The sequence below is a fragment of the Pleurodeles waltl genome, chromosome 1_2 (assembly GCF_031143425.1).
Source record: "Pleurodeles waltl isolate 20211129_DDA chromosome 1_2, aPleWal1.hap1.20221129, whole genome shotgun sequence".
Lineage (NCBI taxonomy): Eukaryota > Metazoa > Chordata > Amphibia > Caudata > Salamandridae > Pleurodeles > Pleurodeles waltl.
In genome coordinates, this window is record NC_090437.1 from 779,748,591 (window position 1) to 779,769,423 (window position 20,833).

General features: G+C 44.6%; 1 protein-coding gene across 2 annotated transcripts in view; it reads right to left on the bottom strand.

Annotated features, from left to right (window-relative positions):
- Positions 1 to 561: 561 nt before the first annotated feature.
- The window catches only part of TMEM192 (transmembrane protein 192), a 357,863-nt gene continuing 337,591 nt past the window's right edge, over positions 562 to 20,833 (bottom strand). For both annotated transcript variants that reach the window (XM_069243904.1, XM_069243895.1), the window contains exon 6: positions 562 to 9,225. In XM_069243904.1, coding sequence (XP_069100005.1) covers positions 9,102 to 9,225 — 124 coding nt within the window. In that variant the 3' untranslated portion in view covers positions 562 to 9,101. The remainder of the gene's footprint in view (positions 9,226 to 20,833) is intronic.

Below are 20,833 nucleotides of genomic sequence, written 5' to 3' on the forward strand. Positions count from 1 at the left end.
TCAGGTCCTTTTTGGGACTTGCCACACCACAGCGATACCAACTTGACGGTAGATGCGGCAATCTGCAAGTATTACTAAGGTTAACAGAAAAGGTACGATTAACAGCTCTTTACCTGTGGGGGACACACTTTAAAGATGCATGCTCAGTAATAACATAGAGCATGTGATCTGTGGTTGTTTTAGTGCACTGGTGCAACTTGAGTTTTGGCTTCCACCTTTGAGGTACGGTGACATAAGTAGGGATTGTCTAAAATGGATTGATACTAAATTTTAATGATGGGATAGAGATGGGTTTGGGTGAGACTGACACTAACGCTTGTTGCAGTTGGATACTTGTTGCACTCATGTTGGAAGGTGGGTCATTAGTTGTGTGGTCTGCACAAGTAACGAGTCCGCACACGACTGCCACTGGGAACCAAACACCCCATTGTAGCGCCTGACTCTCATAGGGTAGCGTTGCAGAGCAGTCCAAGGCTTACTCAAGGGAGGTGGTGTGGGCTAGTAATCCCCATTCACAAGCACACAAGCATGACTCTTAATAAATGAATGTCCAGTCTGTGCTTTTTCTTTTGATAAAGTAAAAGTACATTTATTATTCACACACACTACTCAATACTATGCAACAATCTACAAATATATACAAAGTGATAGAATCACTCTGGGCAAACAGTATGTAATCTCTCAGGTCTCCTCAAGGGAGAATATAATCCAACAATCCACATGGCAAAACAATCCCAGTGCCCCCCTTGCTTTTTGGCAGTACCGTGCAATGATGATTAAATACTTTCATCATGCCAAAAGGTGACTGTCAGCATCATTATTCAAATTAGCATAATCAGGGAACATAAGAGACCAAATTCTAGCATTATAACCATCAGGATTACTTTTAGATTACTTTTGGATTACTCCTACTTAACCATAAAATAACAGTAGAATACATGGGGCCATACCAACCTACACCTATGGTAGGCACCCTTGCACAAACAGGAACAAAAGTTCACTGAAGCTTGTGTTTCAAATATCCACCCAACCCTTGAGGGGTTATCTCTCATGTGTCCCACCCTACCTAGGGTGGGGACACCAACAGATGTTGGGGGGAGGCTGCGCTGCTCCTGCAGCTCCCCCTGTCTCCTAGTGCTCCGTTGGTGGTGGCCCCATCTCCCTGGGACCACAACAGGCGTTTTGGGGGCTCAAACAGCAGCCCCCTGCCCCGCAAAGCATGCTGGGGCGGCTGCATACCTGATGAGCGGCTCTCCCGCTGTGCTGGGGAGAGCCGCTGTGCCCGTTTTCTCCAGGTGTTCTTCCTGGGGGTGCCGGTCCCACCCGGACACCCCCCCACCACAACAAGGATCCCTCGTGGGATGGCGGCCCAGGGAGCCCACCCCTGGCCGCCCCCGCCGGCTCCCCGCACGGCCAGCACCTCCGGGTGCTGCCGCGGGAGCCGGCCAGCTGCATTGAAGTCTGCCCGCTCCAGCGGGCAGACACAGGGATGCTTGCGGCCAGACGGGCCGCGTGGGGGGAGTACAGCGGCACTCCCCCTTCCTCTTGTTGTCTTCGGGGCCCTGGGATGGGGTCCGGGGCCCCTCCTCCTCACGACGGGGAGCGCAACGGCGCTCCCCGAAGTCGTCCTCTTCTCGGGCCCCGGGATAGGGTCCGGGGGCCCTCTTCTCTTCATTGGGGAGCACGACGGCGCTCCCCCAGGCCCTCTTCTGCTCGGGGCCCTGGGATGGGGTCCGGGGCCCCTCTGGCCACTTTCACGGGGAGCGCGACGGCACTCCCCGACTTCCACTTCGGCTGGGGGTGCGCGACGGCGCACCCCCACTCCTGCCTCTTCTCGGGGCCCCACGATGGGATCCGGCCCCCATTTGGCCATCTTCACAGGGAGCGCAACGGCACTCCCTGACTTTCCTTCTGCTGGGGGGTGCGCGACGGCCCCCCCCCCCCCATTCCTCATTACTTCACGGGGAGCGCGACGGCGCTCCACGGCTTGTCTTCGCCGCCGGGGGCCCCGGGATGGGGTCCGGGGTCCCTTCCCACAGCGGCAGGGGGGTGCACGATGGCACCCCCCCATCTTATGTACAACACTGGACCAGGCTTCACGGGGCCCCGGGATGGGGTCCGGGGCCCCTTCCTCTTCTGCGAGGGGGAGTGCGACGGCACCCCCCTTGCTCCTCTTCCTCCTGGGCAGCCCCCAGGCCCTGGCCCACCCTGGGGGCACAGTCTCAAGCAGCTGTGGAGCTCCATGCGCTTTGTAGCTGTTTTCCTAAAGGTCGCCATCCTTTGTCCTGTGATATCTCGGGCCCCCAAGGGCCGATTTTCATCATTCTTGTGTCGTTCCGCTCCTGGTGACAAGCCCTTGCCACCAGGAGCACTCTCCTTAGGCCTCCTGGCCTGGAAGGGTCCCAGATTATCAGGGAGCCAGTCCCACTGACTCCTGGACCAATCTTTCCTCTGGGTTCCCTCTTTTCCTTCTGGGCAGCGCGCTCTCCTTGCGCTAGCCCAGTCCTTCCCCCAACTAGTCCTCTGGGGGGGATAAGGGGGCCAGCTTGCCTGGCCCTGGCATTCGCCTCGCTGGCCTGGAATCCTTCAGGGGCAGAGTCGCTGCCCCAAGGGCAGTCAGGAGGTTCTTCCTTCCAGTTGTCCATGACGCATGTCTGCAATCCCAGTGTCCAGCAGTGAAGCACAGCCAAGAGAGAGAGCTCTCCCCTGTGCAGGACATTTTGAGTGGGTGGAAGTGTCCAGCAGGTCTGCACCACTGGCCTATCCAGATGTGCCACATCACTTCCTTGCCCCCGTCCCCTCCTTCTTGCACAGTCTTCTGGGATAGCTCAAGATGGCATCCTCCAGGAGTTAGTTGCCACAAGTGCTCTGAAAGTCTCAACCCCTCCTCCCTGACATTCCACGCAGGGCTTCTCCAGCCTGCTCCTGGCACGGAATGACAGCTGGCTGATTGATGCTAGGCCCTGCTCCAGCAACTGGACAGAGCAGTAATTGGCCCTAATCCTGAGCTGAGGCAGAGAAAGATGACATCCATGGATGACCCATAAGTTGTACAACTATGCTCCTGTAACCTACTGCATCATTCTTTTCTTACAGGTTACAGGGTACTTTGGTATGACTCTGGTCTCGGGGGACCCCAGAGAACTGGAGTTGCACCCTAGGCCCTCCTTTCCCATTGACATTTAATGGAGTATCCCCCCAATGCAAATATCTCAAGCACCCTGACATTGGCATTGAAATGGGTGTCCCTACAGTGAAAAGACAGTAAGCACACTGACTCTCCCTCACATGTATACACCCCTCTCATGAGACCTACTCCAGGTCACCACCCACTCTGCATAGTTCCTCCTGCACCAGGACTACCTAAGTGCAGTTCTTGGGCTGGGCACACTAGGAATCCTCCTCCCACAGCCCTCACATGGGTGCACATCCATGCGCACACATGATCACATGAAACCTACCCGGGGCCTCCTGCCTTGCTGCGCCACAGCAGCCTTTCCTTAGCACGGCAACACCAGCGGTAAACACGTGCGGTCCATTTTACCATGTGTTTATTGTGCAGGAGTCACCTCATAGGAGGCTTCCTCACAGTAAACAGTCAAAAACCAGGTGGTCAAAAATCGAAAAATCAGGGCAGACCTGATGGTCAGAACCGTCCTCTAACAATTTATGATTTTGGTTTTTCTGTTAATTTTTTGTAGAGGTGCCATTGCCCCCTGTTAGTCCTGATGAGGCCCTGACTGAAGAGGCCAAAACGCGTCGACACATCTTTAGCGAGATTGAGGGTTTTGAAGTCAATTAACTTAAACAAAAACAAAAATCATGCACCACATAATACCTTTGAAAATAAATAGATAGGTATTTGACAACTGGGTGCAGTTAAACCTTCAATCACCGCATTTTTGTGGATTACTACTATAATTCTGTAACAGTGACCACAATGTAAAGGAATAATGTTGGGCATAACCCTCCTATGGTACACTGCCATTTTTGAGATTTGTTTTTTTTGCCATAAATGTTTGTGATGTTATGTATATATCTATGTTTTGTATATAGCTATGATTTTGATTGTTCAATGACGAGCTACTGCTGACCTTTTAGTAAAATGATTTAAATAAATAAGGGAAAGGAATTGACCTATGAAATCAGGAGTGAGTACTGGTTTCTTAAAATAATGGGTTAATTTGTCCCTACCTGCTGACCATTTGTGTTTATGGCTATTACAGTACCCAGGGCAGGTTAGTGTTACAGGGTGGCCTCTTCTGGATTATGACACCACAGCGTGGAGCCAGGAGGAAGACTGGCAACTGATGTGAATTTCTAAGGCTCCTAGAAGGGTGATCCTCCCACTATAATCAGTTGACAGAGCGGGGAGGAAGGAAGGATAGATAAGGAATCTGTGGCAAGATAGTCTCTACTGAATGAAAGCAATAACTCCCCTGGAGGTTGGTCTGCAATACAGATTAAAACCAGAAAGTTCTGCAGGGCTGAACTGGCAAAGTGCCTGTCACAACAGACCTGACTGTCCAGGCAATAGTGCTTGGTAAACCAGTGCAGAATTACCTACAATGCTGCCTAACAGATGTCCAGGATATGGACTCCATGAGCTAACACAGTGGTCGTAGTCATGGCTCTGGTAGAAGGAGCCCGCAAGCCAAGGCTTGCTTCTTGGCTGAAGTGTAGCAGATTTCTTTGCAGAGCACTATCCATCTCAAGATGGCCTGTTTCTGAACAGCCTTCCTTTTCTTTGCCTGATATACTCTACGAAGAGTTGATCATCCACCAGGACTCTAGAACAACAACGCTTTTTTGGAGCCAGACAGAGGAGTCTCTCCTCCTCTTTAGGAGTATGAGGCAGAGCTGAGAAGGTAGGCATGGTGAAGTCCTGACCTACACTGAAAGGAGTCACAACATTCAGAAAGGACACACGTGTCCGGAATAGCAGCTTAACCGGATAGGCGGTTGTATAAGGAGGGTGCACAGGGAGTGGCAGCAATTCGATGACTCTCCTAGCTGATGAGATGGGCCCTAAAAAAGCTGTCTTGATGGTTAGTAACTTAAGAAGGCAGTTTTACAGGAGTTCAAAGGACGAGCACATCAAAAAGGTAACGACCAGACTTAAATCCCATTGGGGGATGATGAATGGCCTGGGAGGATACGTGTTGGAGCCCTTTAAGACACTACCCACAACGGGTGACTTAGAGAAGGTTGGTCTGACAACCACATAATGCCATATAGCTGAGAAGTAGCTATTGACAGTGCCAGAGCAGAGTCCTACTGGGCCAAAGAAAGAACAAACAGCAGAACTTGGGAAATTGGAGCAGACAGAGGATCAATATGCCTGGAGGCACACCACTTCACAAATTTATCCCATTGGCAGGTGCATACCTTTTTAGTGGAGGGACACCAGGCTGCCAGAATAGCATCATAGACTTCAGGAGGAAGGTGAAAATCTGCCAACTGCTTCCACTTAATCTCCACTCATGAAGGTAGAGGATAAACACATTTGGGTGCAGAACCCTCCCCTGCTGTTGCAACATAAGATCCTTCTGATGAGGGAGACTGACCGGAGCACCAATGCTCATGCTCAATAGCTCTGGATCCCAGACTCTTCTAGTCCAATCCGGAGCCACAAGGCTGACTTGGGCCCTTGTATTCCTAATCTTCTTGAGAACTCAGGAGTGGTACAGACGGGCAGGCACAGAGTAGGCTGAAGCTTCTCTTGAGATGAAGTGTCTCTGAGCAACAGCCACCTTGGAAACTACAGCACACAGAACTGCTGACATTGCACATATCCGGCAGTGGTGAACCAATCTAATCAAGGCTCTCCCTATTATTGAAAGAGACATTGTACCATCTCCGAGTGGAGATGCCATTTGTGATTTGTTAGGCACAGATGGCTGAGTTTGTCTGCTCTGGCGTTCAGACAGGCCACCAGGTGTTGAACAACCAGGGAAATGCCCTGATGTTCCAGACACGTCAAGAGACTTAGGTCCTCCTGACAAAGGGTCCACAACCCCACCCTGTCCTGTTTATTGCAGTAGCACATAGCGGTAGTGTTGCGACTGAACATGTACACCAGTCTTCCCTATATAGAAGGAAGAAAGGCTTTCAATACCAATCAGATCACCTGAAACTCCAACAGGTTGATGTGGAGTCCACATTTCGCCAGAGTCCTCTGATCTCCACCTCTCCCAGATGGCCACCCCAATCCAGGAGTGACATATCTGTCATTACAGTCAGCCCTGGTTGGGGAAGGGAGAGGGGTCTGCTACTGAGCCAATCAGGGCTCGTCGGCCCCCACTGCCGATTTTTTGCAGTTACCTCCAAGATCTGGACCATGTTGTAGAGATTTCCCAGATGTTGTGCTCACTGGAACTTAAGGTCCCACTGAAGAGCCTGCATATGCCAACTGGCATGAACTACAAGCAAGATGCAGGAGGACTTGAGGCCCACCAGCCTCACTGCCAGTCTCACTGAAATCCAGAATAGGAGGCTGAAACACTGGTATCATCGCCTGAATATCCTTGACTCACTGTTCGAGAGTATAGGCCTGAAACTGTACTATGTCCAGCATGGCTTTGATTAAAGAGAGTGCCTGAGAGGGAGGCAGGTGTGACTTCGGCATGTTGACATTGAATCCTAGAGCATGCAAGACATACTCCGTAGTCTGGAGGTGGGAGACGACTGCCTGGGGCGAGCCTGCCTTCAACAACCAATCAAAAGACTGGGACCCCTGGCCTCTGCAGATGTCCTGCAAACACTGATATCACCTTGATGAATCGCCGAGGGGAACAGGTAAACCCAAATGGCCCATCAGTGGGGTGTCGGCAGCACCAGGAGTCTCAGTACTGGAGTGGGCACTGAGCAAGCTCTTGATCTCACACATGGCACTACTCCAAATCTAGCACCTGATCCAATTAACCCAACTGGTGCAGAGGGAGAACCCACAAGCAGCGATCCAGTGGGGGCCCCTTCTGAATCTGTGGGCCCGAAAGTACTCTTATCGGGGCCAGGCCACCCAAATATGAGGAACATGGTCTCATAGAATTCTTACAGTGGGACGTGGGTCACTCATGCTCTGGGGAAGTGAGGAAAATGCAGAGTGGACCCTGTATCAGGCCCCACCGAAGTGCAAGGCCTGGAGTTCTGACAGTCCCATGCCTCGGCTGAGGATTCAGACGGGTGTGGCAAAGTCAAAGATCTCTTAGACTTCTTGGATGACTTCTTGCTGTGGGACTTACCCATTGATTTTGAACAAGGCGACAACCGCTGATACGGCTCCATGAGCTGTCCTGAGACCTTCTGTGCGACTGAGATCTTGCATGTTGTGGGGTCTGTCAAACATCAGGCAGTGAGGAGCTCAGAGGCTTCGGGTGCATGGTGTGGCTCTTGTCGCAAGTCTTGAAGCTGTGGTCCCTCTCTAACCATCACAAAACAAGTGTGGGTCTATCACCAACATCTGCCTGTGACAGGCACCACATGGTTTGAAACAAGTAGGTTTCTTTGAGGACAGCCCTGTCACACCAGGAGAGAAATCTCTTGAAAAATGTTCAACAAAAAGTCAACAAAACATTAGTCAAAAAGCAACTGAGGGTAGCTCTTAAAGGATCAGCGCTGTCCGAAAAGGAAAGAAATTACATCAGCGCCAGGGTGGCACCTATATAGGCACTGTACATGTCACTTCTGGAACAGATGACACAGAGCTGAACAACTCCACCTACTGACGCGCAAGAGTACTGCGTGAAAAATTCTGTACCATTCTGTTGCCCAGGGAATATTCTAATGTAAGGAATCTACGGCTATAAGTCTCTATCAGATATATTACCAATGCACAAAGCATTGATTTAAAAATATAAAGGAACTAGCAATATCGTAAGCAAATTAATTCTTCATTTTATTTAAATAAGAAAAATAACAAGTTGTGGATTAAAATCATGAGTTGCCAGTGGCCCTTCACCATGCTCCAAAGGGTTCTTTCCCTTATGATCAATGAAAACGAGAAGACCCAGACCATGGACCTGAAACATAGCTCTCAATATGCTCATTTAACTTCGGATGCCCGTTTCAAATATCCTCCTTCTTCAAATATAGGTGAAAACAATACTAACTCCAACAACTTACATACCCTAAACAGAGGTTGCGACTGGTTAATGGATCACACTTCTGGCTTTTTGAACACATGAAAGGTTTGAGATAAAATCAGTCTCACTAGGAAACAGAATACAAAGTCAAGAGTGGTGCGCATTACACACTGCTCCAATGAATTTATTGCATAGGGTTTTAACTAGTTAGATTTGAAAACACTTGAGGTCAAGATGCATTCTCCATTAGAATTCTTACGAAATTACAAAAAGACTGTACACAGTGAAAAATTATGAGCAGGATATTGTAAAACAATATGCAATCGCCATTTCTCTTCAGTGCTGTAAAAGTGCATAAAGACAGCGCATTACAATTTAACGTGATCCCTTATGGAAGTCTATCATCTTCTATGGAAAGTTTCAGTTTTACTTCTCCCTGATGGGAGACGTGCTGTGTTAGTTACTGGTTTGCTATTAAAGAACCAGAGCGCACCACTTTGAAATGAAGGGATGCCACGATACCCATTTTACATACCAACATCACTGACAGACAGCTTTGCACTGGCATCGCACAAAGGAAGAAAAAAATGTGACTTTTTTACAAGGCCATACTAACATGAACATACTAACAAAAAACACAATAGCTGGCGGCCTAGGGGGTTATTCCACGTGATCACTTTACAAGTGCCAATATTTACAATGTTCAACCAATATTCATGATAATTTTTATTAAATTTTTCTGTCTTCCAGGGGCAAAAGGCAACAAAAGTAATAAAAGAGACATTTGAAGTTATTTCCAATATGACTTTCAATGCACTGCATCAAACTGTCCTGGGTCTAAAAGTACACAGAATCCACAGGTCAACTGGCGTTCACAGAAAAGAAAGAAACACCGTTAGAGGAAGAACGGTCCTGGGAGGTTCGGGGCGATCACCGGTAACACCGGTCATCACTGCACCAGATAGCCGTGCTCAGCCCTGCTGGAGGTACAGCGGTCTTCTGAGCCCACAGGCACGGTCAGGCACTGGCCTCCTGACATGCCCTGGCCAGCAGTCGCTTGCTGAGTATTGCATTGTGACGCTGAAGGTATTCAATCACGTCTCCTTGTTTTTCCACAACTTCGTCCAAGCTTGTGCCGTCTCTTTGAAAAAATACACATAGAAGAGGTTAATTTGTTGAAATGTCTTGAAGTCGGAATAACGTCAGACCTAATAGTAGGTGTTGATTCAATATGCAGCAGTCTCGAACAAAGCAGACGTAGTCACTATACACACAATCTCTGCCCGGTTTCCAGTGGTCATAGAAAGCCCTGGGGACAGTCCAAGTGCTCCCAGTTTGCATACAAGTGTTGTAAGTTTGACAGGACTTATGTATGGTACTCTAAAACTGCCTAAAAAGCCGAACTATTGTTGAGGCTTTAAAAGAGAAGCAGGTTAATTACTATGGGCCTGATTTAGAGTTTGGAGGATGGCGTTACTCCTCATAAACGTGACGGATATTCCGTCCTCCAGACTGCGATTCCATTACAGCCTATGGACACCGTAAAACGGCGGACGGGATATCTGTCACGTTTGTAACCTGTTTGCCAATCTCTAAACAGGCCCTATGTTATTATTGTGAGTCCATGCAGCACCAGCGAGCTTAGTAGCTAAGCACGATTAGAAAAGGCATATTGGACTAGTAGGCAGGCGGGCATGCAGCACTGACAAAATATGTTTTGTGCAGCATTTGTACATTACACTGTAATTAAATAGTGGTGTTCCTGTGTTGTACAGCATGAAAGCTGAAATACTGGACAAAAACTGCAAAAGATAATTGGTTTGGTTTTTATATAATCAAACAAAATGTACTAGCGGAGCACAACAATCTTTTTCTTTCTTTCTCTCTTTTTGTCTAAAGTATTGATAATCAAAAAGTCAAAAAAGTCAAATATTACCATATAATTAGTAAATTGTGAGACTGTCCACAATCCATTTACATTCATATATTAATAACCTCAAGCAATGTAGATTCTCATAATTTTATATAATTAAAATATTAATTAAAAAAATTGGTGACAATAATAAATAACATACAACACTAAACCCCTACAGTAGACAACCAATCAACATAAAAGACTTAATGTAAATAGATACAATAAAAGTCCATAATCTAACACAGAAATAAACTATGAGTCAAAGGACCGGATGATATTTTGTCGAATCCACATGTAACATCAGCCGACAAGTGTTTCGTCCACACATTGGACTTCTTCAAGGCAGACAAATCATAATTCAAAAATATTACATTAATAATTAAAAAATACAAAATCTGAAAAACAACTCCAAAGACTAAAGAAAGGATCACAGTTAGTCAACCTGCACCAAAAGTGAGTTGGAAATAGAAAAAGTGCCATGGAGAACCTACATCCCAAATTAGTCTTTGAGATTAATGAAATGATATAGTAAGTATGAGTGATAGGGATGAAATTAGATATGAATGTGAAGGTGAGTCACTATTTTTAAGTATAAAAGAGAGACCTATGTAACCCCCAAAAAGAGTTTTGAAGGGAAAGTACCTTAATCTCTCCATTTACCACTTGTATCTCCAAATGATATTCAAATCTCTAAATGACAGAGAAACAGGGGAAGAGATCCAATCATCAACTGTCAAAATGTAGACCATATGTGTTACCTATAATCAAAATCTGGTACCCCACTAACCTTGGTATTGTCCGCACTAAGCGTGTTCATTGTACAAAAAAACCGCAACTGATTTTCATTTTTTTGATAATATAATTTTAGTTCATCAGCTTATAGTTGGTCCTACAAATAAATGAGAAGAACATGTATGCACATATTAGTAGCTGATACAGGCCATATTATGGCCTTTATTTATCATATCCTTCTTATCAAAGGAACCATAATCCAATCTAAGCAAAATATCTGAACCGTCACAATAACATGAAACCTGGTTCCCTACAAAGCACAATTTAACTCCATATAGATACATCACGTCACAAATGAATCTAACCTCTATATGTTGTTCAGAGTGCTTGGCCATAACAATGTCAGGCCACAAATAGAAAGTCACATAAGAAAATGTATCGCCGATATTAAATAAAGTCATGATATGAGAGAGAATATTCAAACCTGAATCAATCAATATCAAAGGTATAATAAAGTCAGAAAACCATATCCAAAAGAATATGTCTTGTCCATGATAGTATAAAACAGGAATGTCCCACATAACTATGTGGCCAATGAGTAATGAAAATCAATGGGGCATCCCCAAGGCAAGCTAGCCGTAACGCCTTCAAAACTAACCTGTATCCTCGTAACATCCGCATAATAGCAATCCGTGTCCCGTGTTGCTTCGTTGCAATACCAACGAAGGTGTGTGCATTGAAGAGAGCACGGATGTCTTCTTAAATCTGGTTGGTGTGGGCAATCTAGCCAATGCCGACCCTGAGTTTCAAACCCACAATTAGAATATTCTTATAGTAGAAAGAGAAAAGGGCGCACTACAAACATCGCGAACATGGCGGACATCTTAGAATAGTTTTCATATTAGTCAGACCTGTTGTCCTATTGTCAGAGAACCTAATTAATACATACTAATCATCAGGCGGAATATATATAAGTATATTGGGCCAACAAGTGAAGCTCATATCAAATACTCTGATCTTTAGATTTAAATAAACCTAAATTGAAAAATCTTCTGTGTAGGTAATAAACCATCCTCAATGTATGGACAGAATAAGGTAACCAACGAGACTCCGAATGATAGGAAGGAGAAAGGAGGAACTGGAAGAAAGATCCTATACATATTAGTCCAATATGTGCACATTATCATAGAAAGTTATATATGATAAAAAGTGATTGGACAGACAGGAGATATCCAATATCGCTCAAAGAGAGGCATCCATCACCATAGTATGTGAGTATACATCAGTTAAACATATAGGCACAACAAACCACTGATCCCAATGTATTATCAGCCTGTAAAGAGATGTATTGGTAATAAAAAGAAAACATATCTTATAATCCACAATCATGTATACATTATTGTAAAAAATGATATAGTCCATCATCAATATTCATCCCCATTTCTATAGTTCTTAACTTGATAATCCATTTCGCCTCATTTTTTCTTAGCTCCAATGTTCTATTACCTCCTCTAGGGTTAACAGGGGTATGATAAATTCCAATGTATTTAATCGAAGGAATTTCTCTCCCTGGATGTTTGATGTTTATGTGTCGGACTACTGGTGAGATTGTGTCATTGTGTCGCAGGGCACGGATGTGTTCCTGAATGCGTTCTTTCAAGGGCCTGATAGTACTTACCACGTATATCTGGCCACATTCGCATTCCAAAATATACACAGTGAATTTGGTGTTACAATTTATAAAGGTGGTAATTTTATGTGGTCCGCTTCCATTGTACTCAAATTCCAGGGTTTTAGGCATTGTGAAACCACACATATTACAATGACCACATTTGTAAAAACCATTGATTTTGCCTGGTAACCATGTCAGTGTTTCTTCCCTTAAAGGTGGCAAATAACTTTTACGTATTACATTTCTAATTATTTTGCCCCTTTTGTGGATCATTCTCGGTCTTTTAGGTAATATTTTTGCTAGTGTATTGTCCATTTGTAATATGTTCCAATGTTTTTGTAGAATACGATGTATATTATGGCTATTCTGACTATACTCCGTACAGAAACTCACCATTGTGCCCTGGGACCTTTTCGGAGATGTGCTATACCTATTCAGCAAGTTTGTCCTACATGTCCTATTGATTTTGTTTCTTGCTACATCAATAGTTTGTTTGGAATATCCCCTTTGTAGGAATCTTTTTTCCAAAATGTCCAATTCCATATTGCATGTATTTGGCTCACTACAGTTCCTCTTGAGTCTAGTCATTTCCCCAAGAGGAATAGCTGAGATCTGAGTTTTAGGATGAGCACTCTCCGCATGCAATATTGCATTGCAAGCTGTTAGTTTACGGTAAATTTTGGTGTGTATCATGGTATCTTTGATGAATATGTACAAATCCTGGAAACATATATTTTCCTTACTATATTCATAAGTCATTTGTATATTGTACATATTCAAATTCAAATGATTACAAAATTCCACTAGTTGTTGTTCCGATCCAGTCCAAATCATGATAACATCATCAATATACCTCCCCCAAAAAAAGATATTTTCCGTCAGATGTGGGGGACCGTTCTTCCAAATATGGATTTGTTCAAACCAACCCATATACAAGTTTGCATACGATGGGGAAATCTAGACCCCATAGCAACTCCTTGCGCTTGTTTGAACCACTGTCCTTCATGTTTGAAGACATTATTGTCTAGTGTGAATTCTATCATATGTAATAGCATCTCTGTATGTTGATAGTATGATGCTGATATTCCTGATAAAAAAAATAACGTAGTGCTTGCAATCCCTTATCCTTAGGTATACAAGTATATAGTGAGGTAACATCTAGTGTAACCCAGATCATTCCAGTTGTCCACACTATATCCTCTAATTTTGCAAGAACATATTTTGTATCTTGTAGATACGAGGGTATATTCTTAACAACAGGTTGCAAGTAACTATCGATAAATTCGGAAAGTCTTTTAGTAGGTGCCCCTATTGCTGATATGATGGGTCTACCGGGAGGTGACGTTCTACTTTTATGTAGTTTCGGTAAAATGTAAATACATGGTGATGTCGGGTGTGGGTTAAATATGTATTTGAATTCCGAATCGGAAATCAAACCCTCTTCCTGCCACACTCGTAACCATCTTTCTAAGTTTATTATGATCCTTTGTAAGGGATTGGTCTGTAGTTTAGTATATGCAACACTATCCATAAGCTGTCTGTCTATTTCCTTAACATAATCTGTCCTATTAAGGATAACAATATTGCCTCCTTTATCCGCCTCTTTGATAACTATGTTTTGATTATCGCTAAGTTCTTTTAAAGCTGATTTTTGTTTAAGAGTCAGATTATGTGATTTGTGACATTGACCTTTCTTAATTTGATTTTCCAATCTATATAGATCCTCTGTCACCATTTTGCCAAAGGTGTCTATCACGTTGTTACTTGGTAAACTGGGAATGAACAAAGACTTTGGCTTGAGGCCACTATTTAGTGTCAAATCTTGTGCAACTTTGAGATCTTCTAATAGTTTCTTTCTATTGAAAATATCTTGATTCATGTTGTCTAAAGTTAATAAAAGTTCAATATCCATAATATCTCTTATGGAATAGGAACTGACAGTAGTGTGAGATGTATCTGTAGTCTGTATGCCAGTTTTGTCTGCAAAATATTGTTTGAGTTGTCGTAAAACTTTGAACAAATCTATATGTATTTGTGTCATATTGCAAAAACTGGACACACAGAAACCTAATCCTTTACGTAATACTTTTATTTGTTCATCAGTCAATATACAGTAAGATAGATTCACAATAGAGATATCATTGCAATCATGATTGTCAATAACTGTCGACAATTCTGTTAGAGTCAGTTGTTTTTGATTTTGTTCCTGGCTTCCCTGGTTTGCACACCTGAGCCTGTTTGTCCCTTGTCGTCTCCCTCTCCTTTTTCCTCTACGGGTTCTCTTCTTTGATTGGGACGTGGCTGGTTGTGAAACTTCCTTTTGTTGCCTAATCTGTATCTTTTGCCTCCCGTAAAAAACTAGTGGAAGCCACCTGATCTTCATTAGATATTCTACTTGAATTTTCACTTGATATATTCGTTGTATCAGATTCCTCCGATGTAATAGAGAAATCTGAGCCATTAGTTGTTGCCACTGCCTGCCCCTGTATATTGGTGACATGTACTTTATTAGCAAAATCATCAAATCGTTTTGCAAAAGTACAGACTCTATCATTTTCATAGTCCCCGTCGTCCCTCTGTATTTTTGACAACTTTTTGTTTTTAATGTAAAGTTGATGTTTATCCAACATGTCTTTTAGAATTTTATCATTTTTTTCTTTCACCTCTGGTAGATTGAGGGCTAAGATCTCAGTTTCAAGCTCTTTAATTTCCCTCAATAGACTTTCCCTCTTTTCCTCTGCATGTTGTACTAGAATGGTCATCATCCCTTTGGATGCTTCAAAGAGTAATTGCTCCCAATCTAACATATGTTTCGGTGAGTCACTCGAGGGGAGGAGCAGTCAGGGCAGGAGCCGTTTAAACTTTGGTCAGCGCTCCGCCGCCGCGGGAAGCGCGTCACTCGAGGGGAGGAGCAGTCAGGGCAGGAGCCCTTTAAAGTTTGTTCAGTGCTCCCGCCGCCGCGGGAAGCGCGTCACTCGAGGGGAGGAGCAGTCAGGGCAGGAGCCCTTTAAACTTTGTTCAGCGCTCCTGCCGCGTGGGACGCGCGCGGACGGCGCCCGGGCAAAGCCCGTGCCAAGGGCGGGCCCGTCTTGTGCCCGTCTGAGGCTGGGCCCCCCCCCCTTTCATCCGTATTACAACAACAGTAGGCCTCTTCCATAAGCTTCTACTGGCATCCGGAGGATATCACCCAGAGGGCTGTTCCCAAACAAATCCAAAACAAGCACCCAGCTAACGAGTGAGACGCTGCCACCCCCGGAAGAGGGTTGTTGGGCAGGGCCAGTTACTCCAGTGACAGGACATTCAACTCCTAAGAAAGGGAGCTGTCTTCCTTTTCTTTTCTTTTACCACTGTATTTTGTGTTTATTTTATTTTACGGGCATCTTTTTAACATGGGGAAAAGAAAGGCTATAGATTTACCAGCGCAATCCAAGGGTACTAAAATCGCAAAAAAACGCCCAAGTAGACCTTTGAATCTGGGTACACCCAACGGGTCTAACCCATTGGATGAAATAGACCTCCTAGTTAAAGAAGTTGAGTCTATGTTAGGTACACAAACAACTATAGGGGCAAATAATCCAAAGAGAGGCCCCCCCTAAGGATAGGAAAATCCCAGAGATATTTAAAAAGAAGGGGTCAAGGGATTCTATAGATACTATAACAGGGGCTGATGGAGATGGGGGCCCGCATAACTGTAGGGGCCCCTTCCCAAAACCCACTCATAACATAGCGAGTCCTCCAGTATCCCGGTGGGGTCTCCCACATGTACCACACACACCAACTCTCCTACCACTGACCGCGGTGATCAAGGTGGTCCCTAGCTTATTCTGTACCAATCGCTTTGAACCTCTATTAGCAATAGAGGATTCGCCCGTGTCCACGAGTGTGCCCAAGTGCAAGCCAGTAGTTGGAACACCCAACCCTAGTGTTATCTCACCGATCCCCCAGTTCGAGTCGGAAGGCAAAGAATCTGCAGCTAGTAGAGACAAGCTGGCTACAGTCCTTCAGAGAGTCGATGAAGTTAAGGGATTGGTTTTAGTATTAATAGATCTTATGAAGAGCAACCGTGCGCACCAGCATGGAAACAACCATGCTTGTGCAGGGATTTGTAAAGTTTGTGGGGAGGTCAGGGGGGAAGAAGCTTTCCCATCATCTGCCCCAACAAAGGGGACGGAGTTAAGGGATAATTCTTGTCTCCCCATTAGAGGGGGGACAGCTCTTCAAGGGAGGGAAGATTACCGCTGTGATCCCAACATAGATAATATGAGGCCCAGAAGGAGGTCTACAAATGTACCTAGACACGGAGATCGTCAAGGTAACTGGTCAAGTAATTTAACCAGTGACAGAGCTAGAGGTAGGACCAGTATACCTGACCCACTGGAACCTGTCCAAGAGTCCAGTTTTACACAAACCCCTAACAGGTTACACAAGATCCCCTATAATAACATCACTCTCTCTCGCTACAATAATGAGAGTACAGTTACTAAAGAACAGGACCTGCCTATAAGTCAGGGAACAAACAAAATCTATTTGACTAATGTTCCAAAACTATCGTCAGGGTTAGCTGAGAACCAAGCTTCCTTGATTAACAAAGTCATACACTGGATACGCTCCTGACGAAGTTGTCTCTCTGTTATTCGTTCTGACATAATATCGGCCAAGAGAAGCAGCATCACAGGGACCAATTTTGACACAATAACTATCTATTTGGAAGACAAGTATATGGTGACACAATTAATGGATTTTGATTTTCGTACCCACTTGGATAACGCAACAACCAGGGGGGGAATAAGACTCATGCTACACCCACATAATGCTGGACCAGCCATGGGACCGGCAGGATTCGATGGTTTAATTAATTCCCGTGGAGGTGCTATACGAAAGGAAGCTACTAATCTCAGGCCGCTGCCTAATCCTGTATGACTGACTACTGAATTAGTAACTAATGTGACGGCCCGCTCCAAGGCCTTACATTTGACGGGGATGATAAAGCACCATCATTAGACATTTGAAGAAATGACCCGAGCGCGGTAGATGCTGGATGCACAACCGTGGTGATAAACCAAGATAAATGTACGTTAGAACTTATGTCATGGAACGTTGCCGGCCTGGCAAAGAAATTAGATGATGGTGAATGGGCCTCTTTTATTAAAAAAATAGACATATGTCTGTTTCAGGAAACTTGGGCGGAGGATGCTACTAATATAGATGGATTTCTCTCATTTAGCGCACCTGCTATACCTCCAGAGAAGGGGAGGGGCCGGGCAAAAGGTGGGCTCTTATTACTTGTTAACAAGAATCTGCAGTGTGACTATAAGCTTTTGGAAATTGATTCTGTAGATCTAAAAGCCATATGTATTACGTTCAACAGAAGATTATCAATTGTTATTGTTAATGCTTATATACGATCGGTCCCATATGGCTCTGAGTCCCATACCCTGGCTATTCTGTCCGAATTTGTAGGAAGCCTCCACCCCTCAACTATTCTAATCATAGCTGGAGATTTTAACTGTACCTTCGAGCCTTCTATTCTCATAAGTGGTTTAACTGATGAAGAAGATGAGCAGTGGGGGATCCCACAATTATCCACTACCCGGCCTTGCAAAAAATCTCGGGTGGCCATGCAATTAGCCACATTATGTTTAAACCATGGCCTTAGGGCCTGTAATTGTAGAACTCCATCTGATATGAACAGCGCACCAACTTTCAAAAGGGGCATGTCTATAAGCACTATTGATTACTTCTTGGTCGATGTTAGGTTGTGGCCCCATTTGGTAGATATGAAAGTAGAAGTGAGATGTGATAGTGACCATTTCCCCTTGCTCCTTACCCTTTCTGGAGAAATGTTCAGGAGAACACTTAACAACTATGCTACAATAATTCTGCCACCTTGCTGGAACAACAAATTCACTAAGATTACTTGGCCAAAAGTGATGTCCAACCCTCACCATATTAGAGCAATATATCAAATTTTCTTAAATAGTTTGGCTGAGTACGAAGATCAGGCTGTGGGGAATATTCCGATTCTCAAAATACATGACAGCATGACTACTCAGCTACGGGGGTTCTTTTATAAAACAAGGCGGTCAAAGCCACATGAAGGGAAAGGGGCACGCAAGGGATGGTTTGATGAGAGGTGCTCAAAGGCTAAGTCTGGGTTAAGAGTAGCAGTAATGTCTGGTTCCCAGGGGGAAATTAAACAAGCTAGGTCCTTATACAAAGTAACTTTGTCTAATGCAAAAAAGCGGTGGGAGGATTCCCTGTGGCAGGAATTATTAGATGCTTCCAGAGAGAAGAATAACAAGCGTTTTTGGGAACTTCTGTCTAAAAGAGAAAATGGAGGTAGGAGTTGTCCCAGCAACCATATTCAACCAGAAAGCTGGGTAGAGCATTTTACTACTCTTTATGCCCTACCAGAGGGCCCAATGGACACCAATGTGGTCCACTCTCCAACAAAACTGTTGGAATCAAATTCCAGCATGGCCCTCCAAGTGGAGGCCCAGTGTGTCCCTGAGGGTTGCCTCATCTTTAAAGTAGAAGAGACCCTTGAGGCTATAAATAGCCTAAAACCTGGCAAAGCACCTGGACCAGACAAGCTTCCTGGAGATCTTTATAGATCGGAACCATATATCTGGTCCTGGTATATTAATGCCATCTCAAATAGCATAGCTGCAGGGGGGCAAATTCCAGGTACATGGAAGGGGGCAGAGATCATACCCATTTATAAAAAAGGAAATGCTAATCTTCCAGCTAACTATAGGCCAATTAGCCTTATAGACAACCTACAAAAGATCTTTGCTAAACAAATTTTGCAGAGGCTAATCAATTGGGTTGAGGAGTACCAAATCCTTTCCCATTTACAGGCAGGGTTTCGTGCAAAAACTAGCACGATAGACCAGGTCTTTCGACTGCCCATATTGCATTGGAAATATGTTCTTGTTGCCAAGCAGTGCCTGTATGTGGTATTTATGGACCTGCGATCGGCTTTTGATCTGGTCCCAAGAGCCAAACTGTGGGAAGTGCTGGGTAGATTGGGAGTCCCAGAGGACCTATTACTCCTGTTAAAACGACTACATGAGAACACTTATGCCCAAGTGAGGTGGGGTGAACAAGGCGAACTGACAGAACAGATCCCAATTAGAAGGGGAGTTCGCCAAGGTTGTGTGCTAGCCCCCCTACTGTTTACCATATTTATCAATGAAGTAGTAAAGGCTGTGTCCATAGGCCAGAATGATGCCCCTTCCCTGAATACACAAAAAATCAACATCCTGCTCTTTGCCGATGATTCACTTCTCATTTCAAAGACACCAATGGGGTTGCAAACCCTTGTTGACCGGTTTAACCAATTTTGTAGCGATCATGGGTTGGAGGTTAATACTAACAAAACCAAACTGATGGTGTTATCCAAGGGACCTAGGAAAAAATGTTCCATTCATATTGAGGGAGTACCGTTGAAGGAAGTAAGCTCTATAGATTACCTGGGAGTTAGGCTAACTAGTAAACTATTATGGGAAGAGCAGATTACAAAAAGTGCAGGGCTCCTACAACACAGAGCCTCATCTATATTGCGTTTCTATCAAAGCACCTCTACAAAAGTTGTTTCCCCAGCAATAAAAATGTATACAGCTAAGGCTCAAAGTGCAGCCCTGTACGGAGCAGAGGTATGGGGTTACGCTAACTGTAACAAGATCAGTTTGGGGGAAAACAATTTTGCAAGGGCTTTAACTGCATGTCCACGCACCACACCCTTGCTTCCATTATTTCTAGATCTGGGGTTAAGCCGAGTAGCAGATCTAGCTACTCTAAGACCTCTCCTTTATTGGATCAGGTTATGGATAACCCCCGAACTAGATATATATAAGACCTCATTACTCGATCTATTGAAATGCCAAAACGCTATTACTCTTCCCTGGATTCGCCATGTGGCCCATTGGCTTCGGCTATTGGGTCTGGGTGATTATTGGGAAAATCCCCATAAATTAGAGAGACGGCATAAAAACGTTTTAAAGTTAACCTATTGGTCTTATGTTAAGGATAACTACATAACCCACAAATCCCATGGTCGCTTAACTAATTCCTTCATTGATATTAAATGGTCCCCAAAGTTTGAATCCTATCTGGATGTTATACCGGATTTGCAGGGCAAGAGCTTATATGCAAGGTTTCGTTTTGGCTCTTTGCCCTTGATGTAATTGACCCATAGGTGGGGGTCGATTAATCTTCCCGATATATGCCCTGCCTGTGGCAGTACTTTCGAAACCATTGAGCATTTCATGTTCTTCTGCCCAGCCTATGCGATTCTGCGATTAAAATGGATTCGCAATATTTGCAGGGACATGGGATTCAAGAACTGCTCTTTGGCTCTACGGGTTCTAAAAAGCCATAATTCAGCCGACGTAATTCTTTCAGTAAGCAAGTATTTAGCAACAGCTT